This window comes from Paramormyrops kingsleyae, chromosome 23, assembly GCF_048594095.1.
Source record: "Paramormyrops kingsleyae isolate MSU_618 chromosome 23, PKINGS_0.4, whole genome shotgun sequence".
Lineage (NCBI taxonomy): Eukaryota > Metazoa > Chordata > Actinopteri > Osteoglossiformes > Mormyridae > Paramormyrops > Paramormyrops kingsleyae.
The window spans coordinates 6,870,322-6,893,839 of NC_132819.1; the positions used below are offsets into that span (position 1 = coordinate 6,870,322).

The following is a 23,518-nucleotide window of genomic DNA, read 5'->3' on the forward strand; positions in this document are numbered from 1 at the left end:
GGTCACTCTGAGGGAGGGGTTTCCATGCCAGCCTTTCCGTGAGCTCTGGGGGAGCCATGGGTAGCTGATGTGTTTGTCTGTTACTTCTGAAAGAAGATATTTCCAAATATTACTATGTACATTTTAATTGCAAAAGGATTCGAAGGGGCCATATATAAGAGTGATGATTTTTTTTGGCACTTTGAGATTTATTTTAAATGTAAAGTGCGTTATAAATTAAATCTATTATTATTATTATTATTATTATTATTATGATTTTTTAGTTGATTTTAGCCTTTGCATTGATTATTGGACAAGGTAATTAGCAAATCTCAATATTTGAATTTGTTTATTTCTTATTGTAATTATTTAATAAGGTGCAAATTCTAGAATTTTAGTTCTGTTTTCCACTTCTGGGGTGCTCTAGCATTTCATATTGTATTATGCTGGGGGGCAGTTTGGTGGCGCCGTTTCCTCTGGGTGCCCTGGTTTCCCCCCCACAGTCGAAAAACATGCTAAGGTGAATTGTAGTTGCCAGATTGTCCGTAGGTGTAAACTGTGTGTGAATTTTGTGTGTGCCCTGCCACGGGCTGGAGCCCGCTCCTGGGTTATTCCGTGCCTTGTTACTCTTCTTACTGAGACCGTATAGAATAAGCCATATGAAAGATGAATGAATGAATGTGCTGTGCTGCTTTGTGAGTAATTTGTGTTCCTGCTCTTTGTACATGATCTTCCACTGGATCAGTGTGATGTGATGTCACCCTATAGGGCAGTACTCGCGTGGCCTTCATTCACACCTCTGTTTTCCTCTCCCTGCAGGCTGACGGGCTTCCAGCTGCCTCCGCCCATTGTCAGCTCTGGGCCTCGGCTTACTCTGTGGCTGCTCTCAGACTACGCCGTCAGTGGGCAGGGATTCAAGGCCTACTATGAAGGTAAGCCCCGCCCCTCAGGGGTCAGAGTTCATCGCATTATGGAAAACGCATATGCGTGAGTCTGGCATGTCTTAGTAAGGCAGACAGACAGCCAGAATGGCAGATGACATTGTATGCTTAGACTTGACTTCATGGCTTCAGGAATAAGTGATGCATGCTTGATTATGAGTTATGCTCAATCACAGAAGTTTGAGTGCATGCTTATTTAAAAGTATCGTAAGGTCATTGTATGTGTGAGTGAGAGCCGACGACCCCACTGGCTTTATAGCGTCTTTGCAGGTGGTATTGTTCAGCTTGACACCTCTGAACCGCGAAGCTCTTTGAGGTGCCACGATGGGTTTATCAGCCTGCTTTTGATCAACGTGCTGCATGATACGTCAAATCATTAACTGGGATTTTTATCAGAACCTGCGACAAGTGAAAGTGACCTAAGTGGGGCTCCTTATGCGTTGAGAGTGCGTTTCGGCGGCAGATGGCCCTGCCCCTTCTGTGTAACTTTCTGCTCACCATCAATAGCTGCTCCACAGAACCACTGGAGTATCTGGAAATCATAGGGATTTTCTGCTTCTGTCGCCTTTCATCAGATGCCTAGTCTACCCTGACTCCCACTATAAGGCCCATTATGTTTGAATGAGCACAGGCCCTGTGAATTAAGCACAATGGCTTATTTTAATGGTGTGCTTGTCTCAACACTTCTGAGGATGTGAGCAGCATGAGTCTGGGTGCAAACGTCTCTGCTAATAACTTTGCCCTGGTCCCTGATGAAGAGTGTAAAGTAAGCAGAAAGGTAGCCACCCGTGGGGCAGCAGGGCACCTTCCAGCAGGGCAGCTTGGAGATGCCGCGGTACAGCAAAGGATCCTCTGTCAGTAGGGGGCGACCTTACGGATGCTTCCTCCATTCTGCTGCAGCAGGTGTAATCAATTAAATGCCTTCCGGATCGTCACCCCTCCCTGTAATGTGCCACTTAATCCCTCCTCCGTCGGCAGGACCGAGGAGCCCTAAATGAGGGCCGGCGACCTCCCTTTACGAATTTTCAGGCCGGCTGAAATCGGGAGGGCCTGTGGAGATAATGGGAGATCAGAAGGGCGCCTGAAGTGGGACGAATCTGAGGTCGGCATGGCTCTCTGGCAGCCTCCCCGCCCCACACCTCACAAGGCCTTTGTGCCCGCATGAGTGAAGCTGAACGGAGGTAGAGGAATGGCCCTTTGATGTCCCCACCCTCCCCCGCTGGCCTGCTTGAAGCAGCGCCGTCTGAGGCTCCCGCCGGAATCCTTGTTTTTCTGTCACTGTGCTCAGGCTCCGGCGATCTCTCCTTACTTAAATCGGAAGTGGAAGTCCGCTGGGTGAAAATGTAGCATCCAGGATGTTTGCGGCTCTGACTCCGCTGGGCAAATTGAGTATAAGCAGTTCCCAGTATTTATTATAATTTTTTTTAAGTTAATGGAATTATATTTCATATATTTTTTGCCTGAGTGGCAGTACAATTGTAGCATCAGTGTCAGGGTAGGTCATCCCCAAGCCCCCAGTGTGTCATATCCAACCTTGTACTGCGCCGAGTACAGAAATAATGGAGTCAACAGACTCCCCACCCCAGCAGTACCTCCAGCTCCTGGTCCGCTGTCTCCCCGCCGTTTGCTGGCATCATGCAGTCATATTTCACAGCAGCTGGCAAGAAATACAGTGCCGTCTGTGCGGAGGTGAGGTGCCTGGTGTAAATCAGGCAGCTTTTACTTAAGGCAGAGATCTCGTTTATGCTCCTTCGTTAGCCCAGAGCGTAGCTTCGCGTGTCATTTCCCTTTCGCTGTGTGATGGCACGCCCGCATATCAGATCGGCCAGCCTCGATCGCGTCCTTGCTTTATGAATGAATGAAGCAGTCGGCTGGGGATTGAAGCTCATGGCACGCCAAGAGTCCCACCTTTAAGATAAGAGCAACTAGCTTGGTTACCAACTTGGTATGGTGTCAGGTCCCTAACCAGTTAAAAGAGCTTGTGCTGTTAAAGCTTGGGCTGTTGGTGTGTGATCGTGTGCCTGTGATCGTAAGGTTACTGGCAGGTTCGTGCCACCGCCGGGCCCCTGAGCGAGGCCCTTAACCTCCAGCGGCCCCAGGGCCCGTCTGATCCTGCCTTCTCAAAATCTACATCACTTTAGATAAAAGTGCCTGTGAAATAGATATCATGTTGGTGTGTGCAAATGTTTCTGTGTGCACATTTACTCACCTGTTTATTTGAACTGAACAGGCCTTTATTTTTCTCACCCTGGGGGGTTGGCCGATTAATCGCCAAGCGGGGAGGGGGCCATCAGCTGTTCTTATTATATTGGTGTCCATGCGACGCTCCGTCTGCATCCCGCATACATGGGTTCCGGTGCCAGGAAGACACGGGGAACTGGGGGGGTGGGGGGTGGTCTGACTCTCCCACCCAGGCCTAGATGTAACAGAAACTTATGCGAATTCCAGCGGCTGTATAGTAGAAGACTGGCGGGGGGGGGGGGGGCACTTCAGTGTCAAGCTGCCTATTTGATTTGGAGCCGGGTTTGAATTGTTATTGATACAGCGTAATTGGGAAAGGTGAGATATCGAGCGCTCCCTTGTTCTACCAGCTAAGTGAAAATTTAATTGGAAACCTTCGTCACATCACTAAGGTCGCTGCGTGTGTGTGTGTGCACGTGTGTGTGTGTGTGCATGCATGTATGTGTGTGCATGCGTGTGTTTGAGTGTGTATGCGGGCACGCATATGTGTATGTGCACATGTATGCATGCACTGCGCGTGTGTGCGTGTCTGTGGGGTGGGGGTTTGGGAGAACAGGCTGCATTAGAAACATGCTGCCATTGCACATTGCTGCACTGCTGGCAATGCGGGTGCTGCCTTGCATCCAGGCCGTTTATACGCAGGGGTACAAGCTACTCTCAGCACAGCCATCTCGTTAACGGTACTCTGTCCCCTCTTCTGCGGCACCCCCGTCCCTTGCTGTTATCTCACGGCAACAGTAAGGGACTTTCCCCTGTGAGGAGAATGTTCTAGATTTGCCCGCTGTCCCCTGGCAGGGCACAGAAGGCCATCCTTATTCATCCATCAGGACCGACAGATACAGCCTATATATTCTCCACACGTTATGCAGATTAGTGTAACACCATCTGTGCTGTGCGTTTGGTCAGCACAATCGTGATAAATCTCTGTTGCTGCTCTTTATCACCTTGGACAACTTCGGACAATTGAGTAGCTATATTTGAAGTTCTTTTTTAAAAGCATGAAGTAGAAAAAGTAAGAATACACTGTGATCTTGTTTGTTAAACAGTACTGCGATAAATTAATCAATCGATACAGAGTGTCATAGTATTGATGAAAAATCATGACAACTGCAATATTGATGCAGCTGTAGTGTGCTTGTGTTTATTCTGTCTGTCATGGCTGAATAGTGGGATGAGCTAGCAGTCCATCCAGAGTGGCCCCAGCCGTGTGCCCTTTGCTTTCTGGGGTAGGTTCCAGGCTCATATCCACCCAGTACTGGATAAGCGCTTATAGAAGATGGATGTCGGCTGAGTAATAGAGGTGCTCTTCTGATGCAGTAATTCCTCTGACTGTTTGCAGGGCTCAGTTTATTAGTGCACCTGTGCCCTGCTTTGGTTTTCACTGCTTGATTGCGCCTTATGCTTTAACCCTACAATAGCAGAGCAGAATCTCTGTGGGTCAAACTTCCCTAATCAGATTCAAATAAGTAATTTCATTTGCGGTTTTAATGTGGCACAAATAGAATTAAGCCAATTTGATTCTGTAAATACAATCATCCTTTCCTATTTGGGTAATTTCAAATCCGTCTTATGATCGTCTGATATTGACTCTGGATCTGACTCATTCATTTCAGTCAATTACTTTTTTTTTGAATGATTCTTTGGTTCCCCCTGTGCAATCAGCTTAGCAGAGATGACGAGAGAGGTGTAATCAGTGTGAAAACGGCATGTGCGTGCCTGCATGTCTGTGCGTGATCACGCCCTCTTCAAGGGGACCTCGCCGTGCGCTGTTTGACCGCCAAGAGAGAAAAACAGGAAGATGCCGTTTGAGAACGTGGATAATGGAGGCAAATTATTGCTGCTGTTGTCCACCTGGAGGCACCGTCCTACACGAAGCAAGAGCGGGAACATGATCTGTATTCCCCCAAAGGTGTGCCATGGCATTGGTTAAGCTGGCCAGTCGGGTTTAATGGGAGTTCTGGTGCTCACTGGACATAGAGATGCCAATGCGAGAGGGAAAACTCAGTCAATGACTCGCTCCCGGCATGGAGCCAAACCCATTTCTTGCCCATCTAACTGCACTGGTCACCTTTGCTGGGTTTGTGTCCTTGTGCTATGGTTGTCCTTCGGGTGGCTCCCTGCTGCACAAATACACACCTAATGTTCCGCCCTTATAAAATCTCCTGCTTTGGCGTGATTAATCTAGCCTGGGTCACTGACACTTTCCTTGAAGGGGGTTAAGCAGAGATGTGGGTACCTCGTCCTCAGGGACCAGTCCATGCCTTTTTAGATGGGACTGGCACTGTGGAACACAGTCCACCCCTGTGGTGCCCCCTCACCCCCCACATACACACCCCATAGCCATCTCACTTCACACAAGGGGGACGCAGAACATGAAGACACACACACACACATACACACCTTGTGACACCACTGCTACATTGGTGCACTGACCATCTTGGTAGAATCTCAGCACGGGACGGATGACCAGCACAGAACGCCGTCTCCGTTCTCTCCCTTCTGGCCTCAGCGGCATGCATGATGCAGCATGGAGGGCATTCCCGCGTCACGGAACAGAGAGGAGCTGCCGGACCTAACGCACGTACTACTCACCATGGCGAGACGGCAACGGTGCACGGCGCAAAGCTGGAACTGAAACCCCAAAATGCGCTTAATCCCTTTAAACCGCAAAAAAACACGGTCAAATCAGACATGAAAGGAAGTGCTACCCAAGACTGCAGTCCCCAGGCTGTTGTGGACAGTAATCTGACCGAAGCTTGAACGCGTATATAATCCCTCGTCGACTTTTTCTCTGCTCCATCCTTACAATCCTTCACTTTTATGCAGAAAGAGGGAGGAGGGGTTGCTGCAATCCACCTCCGACTTTTAGCCCCCACCCCAAACGAGAGGGGTACTGGGTAACTCTTCAAAGGGAGCGACAAAGCCGCAGAGAGGCGCGGAGAGAGATAATGAGAGCCGGTTCGGGGATTGGGCTGGATTTGAAGACCCAGATCAAACCGGGTCTCGGAGCCTTCTGCCCAAGACGCCCACTCTGTCCCCAGGCAGGACAGGAGGATGCCCCTTCCGCAGGCTTTAAAGGCCCTCATTAAAGCACTTATAGGCAGGCGCTGGGCAGGTTCTTCCTGAGGATGGAGCCGGTCTGCAACTCGCCAAGTGACACCCTGGCTGTCGCACCAGCTCTGGTTCCACTCCGACTGACTCACGACGCCTCCTGTCTCTGCTCTTCTTACATCCCTCTGCATCCCGTGAAGTTCATTAATGTCACGTCAGCTCGAGATCCTGCTTTATGTATGTTTTTCCATTAATATTTTAATAGCATGTTCTGCATGATTTAAACTTGAGATGGCCCCAAACAAATTGTGTTATCCTTGAATAATTGCATTGTTATATTATTTAAAAAATATATTCTTATCAAATGAAATCACCTAAATCATGGCTTAAACCAGACTGTCTTATCTGCTCTACAGACCTCCTTTCACTAAGCAGACCATTTCTCCTGTTCTTTAACAATTCAGGTGTTTGGCCCCCAAGAGCCAAACGCTCATGGGAGAGACATATTTACAGCAGACAGCAAGGCAGTGCTGAGCCACTGAAGCCTTGTCTGCAAACCATAAAGTGGAAAACGGGAAACGTAATAAAGATGTTGAAGGCATTGATTGGTGGAAGGCAGATGTCTCTGAATCACTGAGCTGAAGAAGAGGCGATCGTAAACACATCTCGGGCGGTTCCCGCGTGAAAGGCGTTTGGCGTGGATGGGCGAACGTGAAGCCCACGTGCGAGTGCATTGCTGCCACGGAGCGTGACTGTACCAGATGCGTATTTTCTGTGGATTGAATTTTCCAGTTTGCACAGTGGTCTTCTGCCATATTGTTTATAGCATTTGGATGAGGGTAGTATTTTGGGCATTTATTATGATGCAGAGTTATGGCTGAGCTGCATTTATGAGTCTGCTGGACAGTTTTATCAGGGATGTAATGGATACAGGTGGAGACATTTCTTCTACAGCTTCTCATTGCAAATTAATTACAATGCATCAAGTATAAATATGGCCATCCATGCTCCAAAAATTACAAAATACCTAAGAAAAAACAACTGCTGGCCCTGGCTCAACTCAAAAATATATAGACCAAGAGGTTTGGCAAGATTGAAAACATTGACTCAAAAACATTTACCAATCCCTGGTCTGACCTGGCTAGATGGACCCAAAGGAAGTCACCTCGAGCCTCCCACTCTGGCCTAAGCGGCCCTCTCTCGTCTGTTGGGAGAAAGCCGTCATATGTCTTGGAAACACATGGCTTTGTCGTTCCAGGGAAAGGGCCATTTTCTGCTCACTTGATTCAGACTTTGAAATAAATTATAGCTTAATGACAGCTATGGCCTGTGAACAAGCAGGCCTTTCAGCGGGAACGTCAGAAAATAGCAAGCCCTCCTAGGAGCATCAGGAGCGAAGACTGTAGCAGCATAATAAGGGGTCAACCTATTTTGTGCATGTCATGCTAATCCTTTCAGATCCTTTAAAAGCAAAATACAAATTTTTAAGACGATTTTTGTGAAACAATACAAATAAGGTATTCAACCCCATTTTTGAAATCAAACAAATTATAAGAATGTATTCTGCTGTTGGTTGGCCTCATTGTCCCCCTTTTTTGGTATCTTGGCTGTGCTGATATGACATGGTATTTGCTTTGTAACTTATTGGGTTGACAGACCACGTACTTTTACTATAGAGAGAGACTGATTATTAAGGAGAGACCTCTTTCTGCAATGTCCTTATCAGACCACCTAGCTGTATTATAGAGACAGACTGAGCATTAGGGAGAGACCTCTTTCAGCAATGTCCTTATCAGACCACTTAGCTGTATTATAGAGACAGACTGAGCATTAGGGAGAGACCTCTTTCTGCAATGTCCTTATCAGACCACCTAGCTGTATTATAGAGACAGACTGAGCATTAGGGAGAGACCTCTTTCTGCAATGTCCTTATCAGACCACCTAGCTGTATTATAGAGACAGACTGAGCATTAGGGAGAGACCTCTTTCAGCAATGTCCTTATCAGACCACTTTACTGTATTATAGAGACAGACTGAGCATTAGGGAGAGACCTCTTTCTGCAATGTCCTTATCAGACCACCTAGCTGTATTATAGAGACAGACTGAGCATTAGGGAGAGACCTCTTTCAGCAATGTCCTTATCAGACCACTTAGCTGTATTATAGAGACAGACTGAGCATTAGGGAGAGACCTCTTTCTGCAATGTCCTTATCAGACCACTTTACTGTATTATAGAGACAGACTGAGCATTAGGGAGAGACCTCTTTCAGCAATGTCCTTATCAGACCACTTTACTGTATTATAGAGACAGACTGAGCATTAGGGAGAGACCTCTTTCAGCAATGTCCTTATCAGACCACTTTACTGTATTATAGAGACAGACAGCATTAGGGAGAGACCTCTTTCAGCAATGTCCTTATCAGACCACTTTACTGTATTATAGAGACAGACTGAGCATTAGGGAGAGACCTCTTTCAGCAGTGTCCTTATCAGACCACCTAGCTGTATTTTAGAGACAGACTGAGCATTAGGGAGAGACCTCTTTCAGCAGTGTCCTTATCAGACCACCTAGCTGTATTTTAGAGACAGACTGAGCATTAGGGAGAGACCTCTTTCAGCAGTGTCCTTATCAGACCACCTAGCTGTATTTTAGAGACAGACTGAGCATTAGGGAGAGACCTCTTTCAGCAGTGTCCTTATCAGACGACTTTACTGTATTATAGAGAGTTACTGAGCATTGGGGAGAGACGCCTTTCTGCATAATCCTTATTAGACCACTTTGCTGTACTATAGAGAGAGACTCATCACTGGGGAGAGACCTTTTTCTGCAATGTCCTTATCAGACCACCTAGCTCTACTATAGATGGAGACTGAGCACCTCTTTCTGCAGTGTCCTTAGCTGTACTACGGGGAGAGACCTCTTTCTGCAATGTCCTTGTCTGATCATCTGACACGCTTTCTTACTGCAGGAGAATGTGCGAGAGATTCTCCTCATGTTGAACTTTTCTTGAGGCTATAATTTTCTTAAAAGGACCCTAAAGTGCTGCCAAGGTGCCCCGCTGTGTGTACATCACCCCTGCCAATGCTAGATGGTGGCTGTATCATCATCTCCCTTGCTGATTCTGTGTTTAGCAGCCCATAGTGTTTGGCACATAAGGCCCATAATCTGACCCCTCGGGTCTCAGCTTATCACTCCTACAGTCATCCAGGGTGGTTGGGTTGCCCTGCAGTCGTTGACTGTATGCCTTTTGGATCCATCGTGAGCCTGAAGCTGAACTGAGCTCCCTGGAACTTACCTACCCCAATGTCTTTTTATTGGAACCTCCCCACCCTCTGTCTTTGCTCATCCCCACACTCTGCTTGGTAAAACCCACCCCATATCTATTCAGTATACATATATGTTCTGCCCTGAACTACTAGTTTTGCTTCCAAGTCAAGTTATTAGTATTTTCTTTTTGAGTAATATGTACTTTTACCCAGAGGTTAGCATTTTCACAGATGGGCTTTTGCTGTTGAATCAACTTTCTCAAGGAGGATGCAAACAAAGCCCTTCCTTGGTTAAAGAATAAGTGAATGTAAAACTGGACAGCCCGTTAGCTGCATTTTCAAGTTGTTTTGGTTTTTATTACTTTGCATTAACTCTTCTTGAATGGCTATTGCTCAGCTCACTGAGGTTAAACTTCATTTTTACTGAAGCTGATCAGCTTCTGGCCCAGGTGCGTGTGAGCAGGGTCCCTCCTGTGATGTTGTTTGCTGTCTCTGTTCTTGTCCCAGTCTCACTATGCCATCAGTCAGCAGGTATTGGGCATCTTTCCCCCTGTTCTTTTCCCCATAGCTATTTCGGTTGTGTTGTTTTTGCCGTGGCTCCTTCTGAAGGCCTTTACGCAAGACAAGAGAAGTCACTTCCTGTTTGCGGAGACATACTTCAGCCAGAGTTGTGCAGGCAGAGGCTAGACGGGCGGTGTGACATCCGCCCCATCGTAGTCACATGTGTGCCTCACTGCACTCTCAGGAGACCCGCTCTGCATGATCTGATGGATCTTGACTAGTCTCCAGACTTTATTTCTTTACTTGTTTAATCACCTGCTTAGTTTGCATTTTGAATGCTTGTTTTCACCCATTTTCTGACCTCTTTTGGCCTGGTTCTGCCTTCCACCTGCTAAGGATAGCTTTATAGTCCCCACTGCACTCAATTTCAGTACCGGTGACCCGGTGGGTGTGAAGACACGGCGGAATTTACAATTCTCCTGTAGTCTGCCACTAACTTAGGCTCTGTTGTAACAAGTACTGATTTGTGGATACAGCAACTTGGCACTTGTTGCAGCTGACAGGACGAAGTGGATCCGTTGTATTTTCGGAGGACCTTTACAGAGGACCAGATCATCCCACAGGCCAGCATGGGATGTGCAGCCTACCTTCCTGGAACAGCATGGAAATGCACCCACCAGTGCAAAATAAACAAGGCAACACTTTTTTATATTTTTCATTCTCTATACTTGATAAGGTCCAACAGCATATAAAATACTTCTGCAAGAGAATCATTCCAAAGAGAAATGGCTTCTTTTATAAATATAAAAATAAACATGAAATTAATTGTTTTAATAATAATTAATAATTAATAATAATAATATTAATTATTATTATTATTATTATTATTATTTTCACTGTCCTCAGAACATGTTTGTTTACGTATACCTCCCACAAGCTCAAATAAATAAAAGGTAAATAAATATTTGTATCATCCAAAAGGAGGCAGTGCTGACCATAACAGATATACATTCTTAAATATGTGCCTCATTTTACTCACAGTACATTTTTTTGTTTATTGGGTTTATAATTGTGAAATGCCGTAATACTGCAGGCCAGCTCACATACATTTAATACTTAGTCACCCTCAGTCAGCTTCAGTCAGATCTCTTGGGAAGGAGAGGATTTCGCTGTGCATGTCGAGCGTGATGCTGACGCACAGACATCTACAGTATATATGAAAGGATCAAATGTAAGACATGTGCAGATCAGTTTGTATATTACCCAGGAGTATTATCACTGTGTTCATTGTTCGCTTATATAAATCCAAGGAGTTGCCGTTCAGAAAAACATGTTGACAGGTTTCAATAGGATATGGAAATTTAAAAAAATGCAGTGTTAGCAATATGACAGCTTTATAAGCAAAGATGACTTTATGGCAGTTTATAGTCGTCCATATACGGCCCTGCCACTGTTTTGCACAGCACTACCCAGTACGCAAGTGTTATGGCCAAATGGTTATAGTAATATAAATACCTTAATAGCAGGATACTGATACTGTATGTTTATCCATCCCTGTCCACCGTCTGATGGTGTGGCATTTTTCGACGAATCGGCAACAGATGGGAGAGCTGAGTTAATATGTGAGGCAAACAGGGACTTGCTGTCTGTGGAACCACAGGTATCTGCAAGGTTATATCAGCTTACAGTGTATATGTAGATGTTTACATATAGATAATATCATAAGTTATACTTGTCCTTCCATTTTTTTGTTTTTGTTTTATCCTATGGCTCATTTAATACTGCAACCTGATCCTGAAACCTAAAGTGTAATGCTGGTCCCATTGTCACCCTAGAATTTATAACTCCTTTGTGAGGGTATCCGTGTTATTGTGTCATATTATTTATTCATCCATCAAGGATCAGTCATCCTCACTCATCAGTCCACATCCCGTCTTCCTGCCCAATCACTTGTCTCCAACCATCACCTAATGCCTTAACTACAAAATACCTCAAACTTCTGCAGAGAATCTATTTAGCAGCATGTGCTTGGCTGGGCTCTGGAAAAGAGAGGCAGTTCTGAAATGGCTATACATTTCACCAGTGGGAGGGGCGGGATGAAGAAAGAGGGCAGCCATCAGTGGGCGATAAGGCAAAACAGGTGTGAAAGCGTCCCCTTTGGGTTGAGCCGGATTTGGCAGTAGCTGCTGACTCCTGTGGTTTCCCGGCAACAGGTCTCAGTCTCCGGCTCAACCCCAGGGGCTGTCCGTCCAATAGCCGGGCCAGATTTGTCACCGCCCTAGCAACCCCCCCCTGCCACCCGACCCACCTGCCACCAGTCAGTGCCCAGTGAGGACCTTGGCTGCTTAAGCCGTTCGGCGCTGTGGAGGTTTGGGCATTAGGGGAATCATGCAAATTCACGTCACATTCACATCACGACACGCTGGTGAGCAGACGACTAGATTGCATTCACGCGGCTTGAGCTCTCACCTCAGCACCGTCAGGAAATCCACTTATTATTCATATGGTGCCCTGTTGTCGATAGTGTAAGTATTGTAATTCGGTGCAATCAATCAGTCTATCAAATGAATGAATGAATGAACGAATGAATGAATAAATGATTGAAACAAATAGTTGACACAATAATTTAGCCAGCAATAGCACAAAAAAAAAAAACAATTAATGTGGTGAGTAGAAAACATTATTGGACATGTTGTTGGAGTTTGACGTGGAGTTGGAGTTCACAGTGCTCCCACCCTGTTTAGAATTGATGTATGAGAGTAATCACCATTAGGGTCTGCTGGTTGGAGCAGAGAGCCAAACTAATGGCTTTTATTCTGCATTTGGCAGTGCTTGGTCCCTGCTCAACTGCCCATGCTTGAGGGCGGGCTTTTCCTCTAATCCGTCCTTGTCATACGTCCTTTCAAATCCGAAGCCTCTTTGGTCCTTCATGCTCCTGTCTATTTGAATAATAGCCAATGAAAACATTTGAATTTTGGAGCATGGGAAGACCTGACTGTGCTGCCTGTGTCTGCAGGGGTCACATCCTAAGAAGAGTGGCTTCATGTAAAAGGGAACACTTTACAAATTCTTTTTCCTCAGAACTAGCCTTTGTGATGCCGATTAAAAGCACCTCCTGTCATTGTCCATCGACGGTCTGTTGCCACAGTAATTTTCTCTGAATTACACACTAGAGTGAAGTGTCGGCAGCACCTGGTGATTTGTGTGTCCGTCCCCACTGTCTGTTGCAGAGGACACTGAGGCCATGCGGGCGACACAGTCTCCGCTGCCCCTGCACTTCCCCGAAACCCCATTAGACAGGTGCGAAATGAAAGGGCTTCTCTGACATCTTTGTAGAGCCAGGATGTTCTTGGTGAATAAGCTGTGTGGAAGAGTGGACACATAAAGCCATAGTGAAGGCCGCTCTTTTAGGGCTGCAATAATAATAATAATAATAATAATAATAATAATAATAATGAGGTGGGTGGCACTCTTGCCTCATACCTCTGGATTGTAGGTTTGATTCTTCACACTGGGTCCTTATGTGTGGAGTTTGCCTAGGCTTCTTGTTTTTATGGAGATGGTCAGTTTATGTTTCTCAGTTGACTCTTGTGTCCTCTGCCTACTGTGAGAGGCTCCATGCCCCCCGCAGCCCTGTACTGGATAAGCAGTTATGGAAGATGGATGGTTAATGCTAATAATTTCACCCATCGACACCTTCGAACTGCTTGTCCTGGGGGGGGGGGGGGATGCCAGTCCATTGCAGCATAATAATCTTTCATGTCTTTAATAAAGCAGCCTGGTTTCTAGTGATTTCACCATTATATTAATTTGAAGTGGGTGGGTTAGTGGCTTAGATGTTTTTTTCTTAAAATTAGACATGGAAAATAATTTCAGCAGCTTCCTGCCAGGAATTGGCTGGAAGTCATCTGTGATGCATTGGAGCACAATGAAGGCCAAAGGTAGGCCAGCACACTGTCAATTTCCTAGAATGAAGATGTTTTATTCATAGGAATATGCCTACTTCTCCCATGACTTGTCAATAGCATACAGTTTGAATGTGTGAGTGTGTGTGTCCTTTTGTAAATGCCACAGAGATCCTTAATTGCATTGAAATATGTTGTAATTTTATTCTAATTGCTATTAAGGTATTTAATCGCCTTTGCAGCTATAGCAGTTTCAAAGTGCTTGGCATTGAGTTTTTCATCAGAAGAGGATAATAAAGCAGTTGATTGTTCATAGTTTTTCTTCCAACCTTGTTTGTTTTCAAATGCTTTTGCTGTCTGAGAGAATAAAAGTTTTATTTATGAAATGCTTGTGTGCTGAGAAGCTCGGTATCCTCCCTGCTTAGTAGGTTTGTCGTCCAAACCAACTGTCTCTGACAATTCAGTTTCCATGAAACAAATTAGCTTGCAGCATCCGGGCTGCACCACATGTTTTCTGTGGCTGACTCGTGGTGCCTGGGGGTGCCCATTCGGAGATATATGTGCTGTGTTCAAATGGCAAGGCTTCTGTTGACTTTGTAAAGACTTCTGTGGATTGATCCTGGCCTCGGTTTATATCCTGGATCGAATGTGAGATTAGACATTTTGTCTATTCAATATTCTGGGACTGGTGATTTCTTTCTAACTATGTAAACGGAATTTGCATTAATTTTATAACAACAACAACAACAACAAATACTATTATTATTATTATTGTTATTAAAATTCTTAATTTATGTTGTGATGGATACCCCACAGTTCTGCGAGTACATACCTTTAATGAAATATGCAGTAAGTCAGTTGGATAAATAAACAACAAAATGTCACTGCTCATGCTAATGTCATCAATCTGCAAATGGCTGATTGTCAAAAGAAGCATTTCCATATTTGATTTTTGAACAGGTATTGCTTATGTTGACATTTCGCAGTCTGAACCGTAGTAGAAGGTCTCTGGTGTGTGTGTGTTGTCCAGTATACATTACATTGTGGGGTCCAAATGTCCCCACAATGTGATAGAAACCTGTTATTTTCATGTTGTGGGGATAATTTTTTGGTTCCCACAAGGGGAAATTCAATTTTATAAAAATCTTTGACTGCAATCAAAAAACTAAAAATGCCTTAAGACTTGTATTTTGTTTGGTTACTTATGGCTGCGTAGGGGTTAAGATATTGGGAGAGTCCCTCCCATGTGTGTGTGTGTGTATGTGTGTTTAGAGGAGCTGCATATTGTGGCTGGGTCCTTCAGAAAGCTGAGAGCTGGGTACCCACAGTTGATTTCAGCGGGAATAATGCATTTTAAAATTCTGTTTATTGAATCCTGAGTTGTGCCGCCGCCATAAGGGCTGCGGTTTGTGCTAGAGGCAGTGCACTGGTGAGCAGTGTAGACAGCAGTGTAAGCTGCACTGACTTGGTAAATACTGGCCATGGCGTTTTTTCGTGGTACATTCGATCAGAAGGCTTATACCACTCAGGGGGTTCGGGTCCAACTAGGAAACACTCTTCCTGTATGACGGCCCCTGCTGCCCCCAGTCATTCCTTTGCCGTATCCTCCTCTTTGCACCTCCCCAAAGACATTTTAGTGAAATACCATGAATGGAAAGTCTACACCTACAGTTTGCTTCTGCCACTGTAAATATACACTGATCTCAGGTATTGTGATAATAAATTAAAAGAATTCTCTTATGTACTGTTCATTTTTGCATTCCTGAAACAAATTTTGATATATATCTCACTTTTATAAGGCTGCGGTTTTTTCCGCTGTGCTTTGCACCCATAAAATATGAAATGAAAAATGCTGATTTCCCTGCTCAAATCCCATTTTCTTCACGGTGTGGGCGTTAAACCTGCAGTAGCTGCCTGGCGCCGATCCTAACAAGTCATAACTTTCATCTCCCCATTTGCAGCCGTGCTACAAATTCAACGTGCAGCGTCAATAAATACAGAAAATCTGCCCATCTAACAGGCTTGACTTCTTTTTTCTAGGCTTGTCGTGAAATGCCGCTGTTTCCCACTGCTTGTCGACATCTTTGTTAAAGCTTGCCTCTTTCCTGAAAAAAAGAAGAAAAAAAAAAACCATTTCAGACCTGAGTCATCGCTCCATTGGGTCTCAGTGGTGTTCGGTCGTACTCCACAGGACAGGGGTTAGCATTCCAGTGCTGCGGATGTAATCGAACTTCAGTGTTTGAACATCTTTTCTTTTCTCAAAATAAGAAAACCCTAAAATGGGAGTCCTCAGTCAGAGTTTGCCATATTCTGTCAAACTGGATCACAGAGTGCCAGCCCAGACCTTTCACAGACTGTTGATCCCCAGTGATTACACTCTTTCCATGTTTACTTTTTGTCGAGACCCATTATTATTATTATTATTGTTATTATTATGTTGTTGTTGTTGTTGATGATGATGATGATGATGATGAAGATGGTGATAATGTTGTTGTCGTTGTTTCCTCTGTGATGGATTGACAGATGTTTCCCTGCCTTTTGCCCTGCCCCATTCTAGGCCCCTATGTGAACCTGTATAGGATAGTGACAGTAAAGACGAATAATTTTAACAGTGTCTTTTGCTTTGTTGTAGCTTGTCAGAGCAGAAGTTTTTTTTATGCATGTAAAACAAGAAGAGTGAGCACTGCTTCTGGTATCGGGATATAGTAGCTAAATCATTGCAAAAAAGTCACATAGCCAGCTAGCTACTATGGATGTTGAGTTCCTAATCTAAATCATTGTATAGATACCGACAAGTTAGCATGTGCTAGCATACTTTTTTACAAAGGTGTAAAATAGATATCAGCTTTGTGGTTTTACTGAGGCAGGTCTTTCCAGCATCTTTTGCATCAGTTATATGCTATGGGATCACGGCTGTTCTGCCAGGCATATCTCATTTGGAGAAAAGTTGTAATTTGCTTATGATTTGTAACCTACCTATCCAATATTGAGGCGGTAGCTAGTACTATTTGTCCTTAGCATGGCATTGAAAAGGACTGAGTGTATAAGTTTTCTTTTTGGTTTGCAACGAAGTGGAATTTTATGCAATGAAAATGTATGTCTCTCTACCACAAGTGATGCGTTTATCTTAATATGAAGCTTCTGATGTAAAATGTAATTCGAGGTTGTTTGTCAATGTTTGATATACTTAACACGAAACAAGCTGCATGTTATATATACTTGTTGCTGGTGGGACAGGCAACAGGACTGTGTAACATGTAGGTAGGAGCAAAGAATTATGGACTTTTGTGCTGAAAGGTAGATGGGTTTCATGAAGATGACTGAAAAAAGCAAACTTTTTAGCTTAAGGATGAGAGCAACACACAAGAACACCGAACAAGAAGCTCAGTGTGTTCCCCTGTTTAATCACCCCTCCACGTTGTAGGATCTAATCCTGCATGTGTGGATTTCGCATGTTCTCCCACATTTCAAAAACTAGCAGAGAGGTGATCTGATGCTGCATAGTGTGTGAGGGTGTCTCCTTTGATGTTTTGACATCCCATCTAGAAAATCTCCACCCTGTGCTTCTTGGAATAGCATCCAGGCTTAGCACAACCCTGCACTAGATAAGTGGTTGTGGAAGGTGGGTGGATCAGTTTGGGAATCGTCATGGACGTGGAAGCCAGACTCTAGAGAGCTTCGGTTTGGCCTAAGAAGCAACGGCATGAACTAACAGTGGGATGAGTTCCTCCTGCCTTGAAAGACATCTGGTCCAGGCACTCATGGTGTGGGCCTCTTTAAATCAATGGGGGGCAACACCAAAGCACATTAGCTGTCATTGCTGACTGAGCTCCTACTAAGGGCTTTCATTAGGAAGTTCCATTACTGATCCATTCAGCTATCATTTAATGCGCAGAAATGTGAAAAACAAAGCATTGTAATTACAGCTTGTATTTTTTAAACTGGGGAGACTATATTTAATTAAGGCCAGTAACAACTGATCATTAAAAAACAAATTATGGAATTGTAAAAATATATACATCATACACAACACTCCCAAAAGCTGCATTAGAGATACTTAACTGAACTTTAGAATAATAATCAGCACAAAGTTTTTTTTTTTTAAATTGTACACAGGAATGGTATTTCTTAACTAATAACTCTTCATTTCTAAGAGTAATTACATCATTTTCATTGTGCATAAGGGAAAAAAAGGAGAGATGGAAGATAATACTATTCCTCCAAGTGATGAGAATAATTTCCAAACTGTATACAGTTAGTGGATTGGAATCTGGACTGTGACAAACATCTTTAAATATAAAGCATATCAGTGATAAATTTTTAATTTTGGGCAGATAGGCATGTGGATTCCATAACAGCAACCCTGCGTAGCTCAAATTTAATGTTGCCCAGATAACTAAAGATAATCCAGTCCACCACTACATGAATGTTTGAACTAAATTTAAATAAATCTCTCTTTTTTAAAATTTCTGTTGCACTGTATACTGCAAATGCATTTGTCAAAAAAGATGTAGTAAAATCACCCAGTTCCATTTAGAAATACATGTAGGTTGGTGTTGGAGGCTCTTTGATTGAGTGTGTGTTTTCTGCAGCATGTGCTTTCCCATTTCTCATACACTTTAATTGGAAAATGATCAACACAAGGGCTAAAGCTATCTGGATCTTTGTATTGATGGTAATGAGTCAAGCGCTGCCCCATCAGTGAACTTTTAAACTAGAACAAGCGTGTCCTGCTTCAGAAGATGAGTGCCAAATGTGATCTTGTTAACTTGATTTTTCTTGTCTCCTTGGGGGGTGGGGGGGTTGGCTGTTGTTGTTTACTGTGCCGCGACTGTTTGTGGGACCCATAGCCTTGCGGAACACGCCTGTCTCACAGTTAAATGTCTCTGACAGCTAATTACCATGGGGTTAGGGGGAGCTTCCTGGCTATGGTAATGGATTGGGCATGAAGAGGACTCCGCCTCAAAGTCCCTGGTAGCCCACCGGCCAGAATAATTTTATTATACTATAGTTTTTATTATGCACCTGTTAATTATATTTATGCACTGCAATTGGAAAACTGTCAACCATGTGAATCTTTCTATGGCATAATATCGTAATTACATTTTTTTTATTATGTTAAATGATAGGCATTGTTCAGGGTAACACTGGCTCAATGGGCAGCGCTCGAGAGACATTCATACAGTGTTGATGTAGAAAAGTACTAAAGAGATTTGTTGAAAATAGTAATTAATGATACTAATTGTAATAATTTTACTCTCCATGGGCACAAATAGGAACAATATGTCTTCAGGAAAACAAAGTATGAGTTCTCTGTGTATTTAGTACAAATGATTTTGCACAGGGCACTGTTAATCACCAAAAAAAAATTTAAAAATCTTGTTGTATTACTTCTGGAGAGGGGCTTTAAAATGGGTGAAGGCATGAGGTAATGGATCCCCTCGATATTGGGGTGGGGGGCTTATGCACACCATGGCACTCATATTAATTAGCCCCCAGGGCAGCTGCTTTATGTCCACAGCCCCCTGTCAGTCCCAGCCCTGCGCTGCTTATTCTGTGCATCTCCCATTAGCTGGTACACGCAATGGCACTGGCCAGATGACCTCATTAAATCAGGGCAATTGGGTCCTTTTGCGACCCTCTAGCTGGATGCATTTTTGGTCTAATGTGATCATGGTATATAAATAGTAACCCGGACTGATGTTTTGTACCTGAAAGTGCGTGTGGGTCCATATGGGGTTCTGCATGGGTGCCTGTGATTATGTTCAGTGGATAGATCTCCAGGCTGCCCCCCTCCCACGGTACAGCCTTGCCTTTGTCAGGAAACGGAAATTGACAACATAGCCGCTGCCTATGAATTTGAAAAAGGAAAACAAACATGTCCATGACTATTGAAATGTACTAGAGTCACTAATTAACCCTTAGTCTCCCAATTCTGAGAGGACTTTTATATTCCATACAGAATGTTGATTGCAGTGCATATTGAGGTGTGTGTGTGTATGTGTTTGTTTGTTTGTTTATGTGTGAGTGTGTTTCTTTTGTCCCCCTGTGTTTTTTTTTTAGTGATTTGTGCTTTTGCCTAGGGAGAAAGGTCTCCCTAATCAGCCCTAACCTCTGCTGTAGAGTAAGTCAGAATGTCACGTTGTTTGCCTTTATTTCTGTGGCGAAAGTTTGTTGATAAGTGGTACAAACTGATCTTACAGAGAAATTCTCATTAGAGGTGACCAGACATCAAAAGCCTCTCACCTTCCATGTCATGTGATGCGGATGTTTGGAAGCCATGGGCGCCGCGCTCACGCTGCCAGCACACGGCGGCTGGACCAAAGCCTGTTTCTGCCATTCTGTGGGTTGTTTCAATGACAGCAGCAAAAGCATAACAAGGTCTGTGAGTCGCTGCATGCCTTCGTCCTGAAGGACAAATCTGCGAATGGTTTGGTTCAGCTTCCAGAAGCGAATGGCCTGGTAACCTTGCAAATAGGATGGGAATACAGTTTGAGAGTGTCTTGGGAGCGGGAGGAGTAACAGAGCAGGGAGATGGAGTTTCGCAAGGCGATTCTTGTAAGTGGAAAGCAGTAGGCTCTCCAGAAGACCTACCGGGGTTAGAAGCCTGCTGTGGCTACAATTTTCAGGTCTGCACTGGGGTTCGTTCCTAAGAAGCCCTGTCTCAGAACAAATTAACTACAACTTGGCCTTGGTCTGATGCAGTTTCGTTTGAGCACAGTGAGGGGGAGACAGCTGTAATCTGGAAACTGGGTTCGAGAAGATAAGATGTGTTGGGATAAGATGGAACTTTGTCAATCCTCTAGGGTGTGGGGAGTTCTTATGCAGCAGTATTACAAAATAACTATCAGCACAATAGTCCCTCCCCCAAAATAAACAAATACACAAATGAATAAATAAATAATACATGGATGGATATATGAATTAATGAATTGTACTAAAAGTGGTTGTTCATGCAGTGAATTAGGTGATGGAATAAAGGAGCACAGTTGGCTTTAAGGGAACTGACAAACCCACCTGTCACTGTCTCACTGAAATTCTCACGTCCAGCTCAGGTGAAGTCTGACCTGGACATTCAGAGCCTGCGAAATGATGGCACTGCATCAGACAAGCAATTCACAAACTCATGTGTCGTAAGTCAGCGTAGTTGTGACAAACCCTAATGTTAGACCAGCTGTTTTATTACATTGGTACAATAATCCGCGATATTCGGCACAGCGAGACTGATGGTGTATGAGAATGTCGGAGCAGTTCAGGAAAGACAATTGTCAAATATTTAAGCTACCTTCGTGCCGCAGTGACAGACTCATAGCAGATGTGATACCAGAGACAGGAAGTGCTTTGGATTAAGGGCCACACTTCCTGGCCCCATTTAATCACAGATGTTTATTGCTTGGAGGCTTTTTATTGGTTTTGTGGACTTCTGGGATTGACAACATGCAGTCAAGGGGGCCCTAATGAACAAAGCAGATTAATTAGGAGGCTTTAATTGACTGATGTCAGTCTCTGTGCCTGTTTTAGTGCCACAGAATGTGAGAGAGAAGATTCAAGGGCAAAATATGTGGATCTCTTTTCTGACATGTTAGCTTTTTTCTTCTAATAGTTGGATTTATTTCAGTGGAGTAAACAGTGACAACAATCCAGTGAAAATCTAAAGTAAAGGATACATACTTTGACATTTGACTCTCCCTTTTCTTTGTTGTATCGATGTTATTAGATCCGGTTGTTTATCAGCGCAATGCTATATTCTGTACCCAGATTACCGCTGCCTTTTACGAGCCTCTCCATCTCTGTTTTCCTTGCATTTCTCTGCTTCTGCTATTGTGTCTTGTGTAGATTACAGGCACATTGTGTTTGGATTAGGGTGTGATTGCCTTGAGTCTGCCACAGACACGTATATGCATTGATTCCCTGAAGGACTCTTGCCTCACTGCCGTTTGCCTCTCTGCGGTCACCTATTGCCAAAAGTAGCAATTTAGATTTCAAGGTTGAGACACGGGCAACAAAATAAGCACTGTATAATGTGGTTCCTTTGAAGAATTCTAGTGCAGGCATGCCTGTTGTCCTGCCTCTGCCCCAGTCGTGCTGGGTGGGGGTGAGCTTGCAATGGTATCCCGTAGCTGTGTTCACCAGCACACTCTGTACATTTGGCTGATAATACTTGACAGGTGAATTAAGGGCTGGTGGGGGGAGTGAGAACAAACCTCCCCTTTATGCTTCTATAGCTCGGGCTCATTTGCTAGAGAACATTACAGAGAAGTGAAGGCAGTCAGCCTTTGGTGGCCTTTCAGCGGACGCATGTCACTGTCGGTGGGGCCACCGCCCCCAGAGATAAAGTGCTGGTGGTGTGAGGAGAGGGATATGGGTGTGAATGAAGCGAATGGAAAAAAATAAAAGATCAGTGGCCCATGAGGGGGGTGGGCGATGGTTCCTGGCTGAAGAACCTTGCAGCAGACACACCGAGCCGGCAGACACACCGAGCCGGCAGACACACCGAGCCGGCAGACACACTGAGCCAGTGGATACACTGAGCCGGCAGAGCCAGCAGACACACCGAGCCGGCGGACACACCGAGCCGGCGGACACACCGAGCCGGCAGAGCCAGTGGACACACTGAGCCGGCAGAGCTGGCGGGATGCTGCAGGCCCCGCTGTGAAGGCGGCCGTCCTGTCTGCAGCATCCTGTCGTCAGACTCTTGTCTCGAAGTGCTCGCTAATCAGCACTCGCTCCCCTTGTAGCACGCAGGACTTTCACTTGTAGAGCAAAGGAGCTCAGCACTGAAGAGGCACGGGAAGGCTATTCATTCTCTGCCTCAATACTTTTTAATATCTTGATACCATATTTTAAAGGAAGTAATAATTTCCTGTTTGTTTCACTGAAAAACGGCCCTCTTTTATTGGGGTTGTATTCTGTGAGGGGTCCTTTCTCAGTGCAACAGGAACGGCAAGTTATTTTTAAGTCACCTCAGGCCCAAATATCCAGGGATGATTGAGCGGCTGGTTTGCGGTGCTCACTTCCATTGTGCCGTCTAGGATCCCAACCTGATAATAAGAGTTTGCATGGATTTATGCAGCAAGGTTCCACTGTGGTGTGCTAGCATACCTGACCTATTCTAATTATCATTAATGTGACTCAGGGCTGCATTAGCAATGTGTTAAGTGTATTTACTAGGGTGTCATCTCATGCTGCTGTTGGTCACGTGCCGCCTCTGTATCTCCACCCGCCCTCGCCCCAACAAACCCATCACTCAGATTCACACCGCTCACCGCTGCAGTAAACACAGCTACGGGCAGGAAAGGTCCCTGTCGCTCCGCACCCCTGCCATCTCTGCTCGTAGAGTCTGATAGATAATGGCAGGAGGCAGCAGAGTGTTACAGGACCCCGGCTCACGACTAAAAGGTCGAAGGCGCAAGGCTGGAGGGGAGCGCCACTGCTGAATCCCTGCACAAGGTACTGAGTCAGGTGCCTGGGAAAGTAGGCAAATAAAGGAATAAAAAGTTGCCTTTGGGTGGAGTGATAAATAGCAGAAGAATAATGATAAAAAATAATAAATCTGAGTTTGAGCTGCTGTGATTCATCCACATTTTGTCGTATGCCCCCCCCCCCCCCGGCATGCTATTATAGTCTTGTCT

General features: G+C 44.7%; 1 protein-coding gene across 3 annotated transcripts in view; it reads left to right on the forward strand.

Moving 5' to 3' along the window:
- Positions 1-23,518, forward strand: part of csmd2 (CUB and Sushi multiple domains 2) — a 261,987-nt gene that overhangs the window by 50,709 nt on the left and 187,760 nt on the right. For all 3 annotated transcript variants that reach the window (XM_023832148.2, XM_023832149.2, XM_072705512.1), the window contains one exon: positions 799-911. In XM_023832148.2, coding sequence (XP_023687916.2) covers positions 799-911 — 113 coding nt within the window. The remainder of the gene's footprint in view (positions 1-798; positions 912-23,518) is intronic.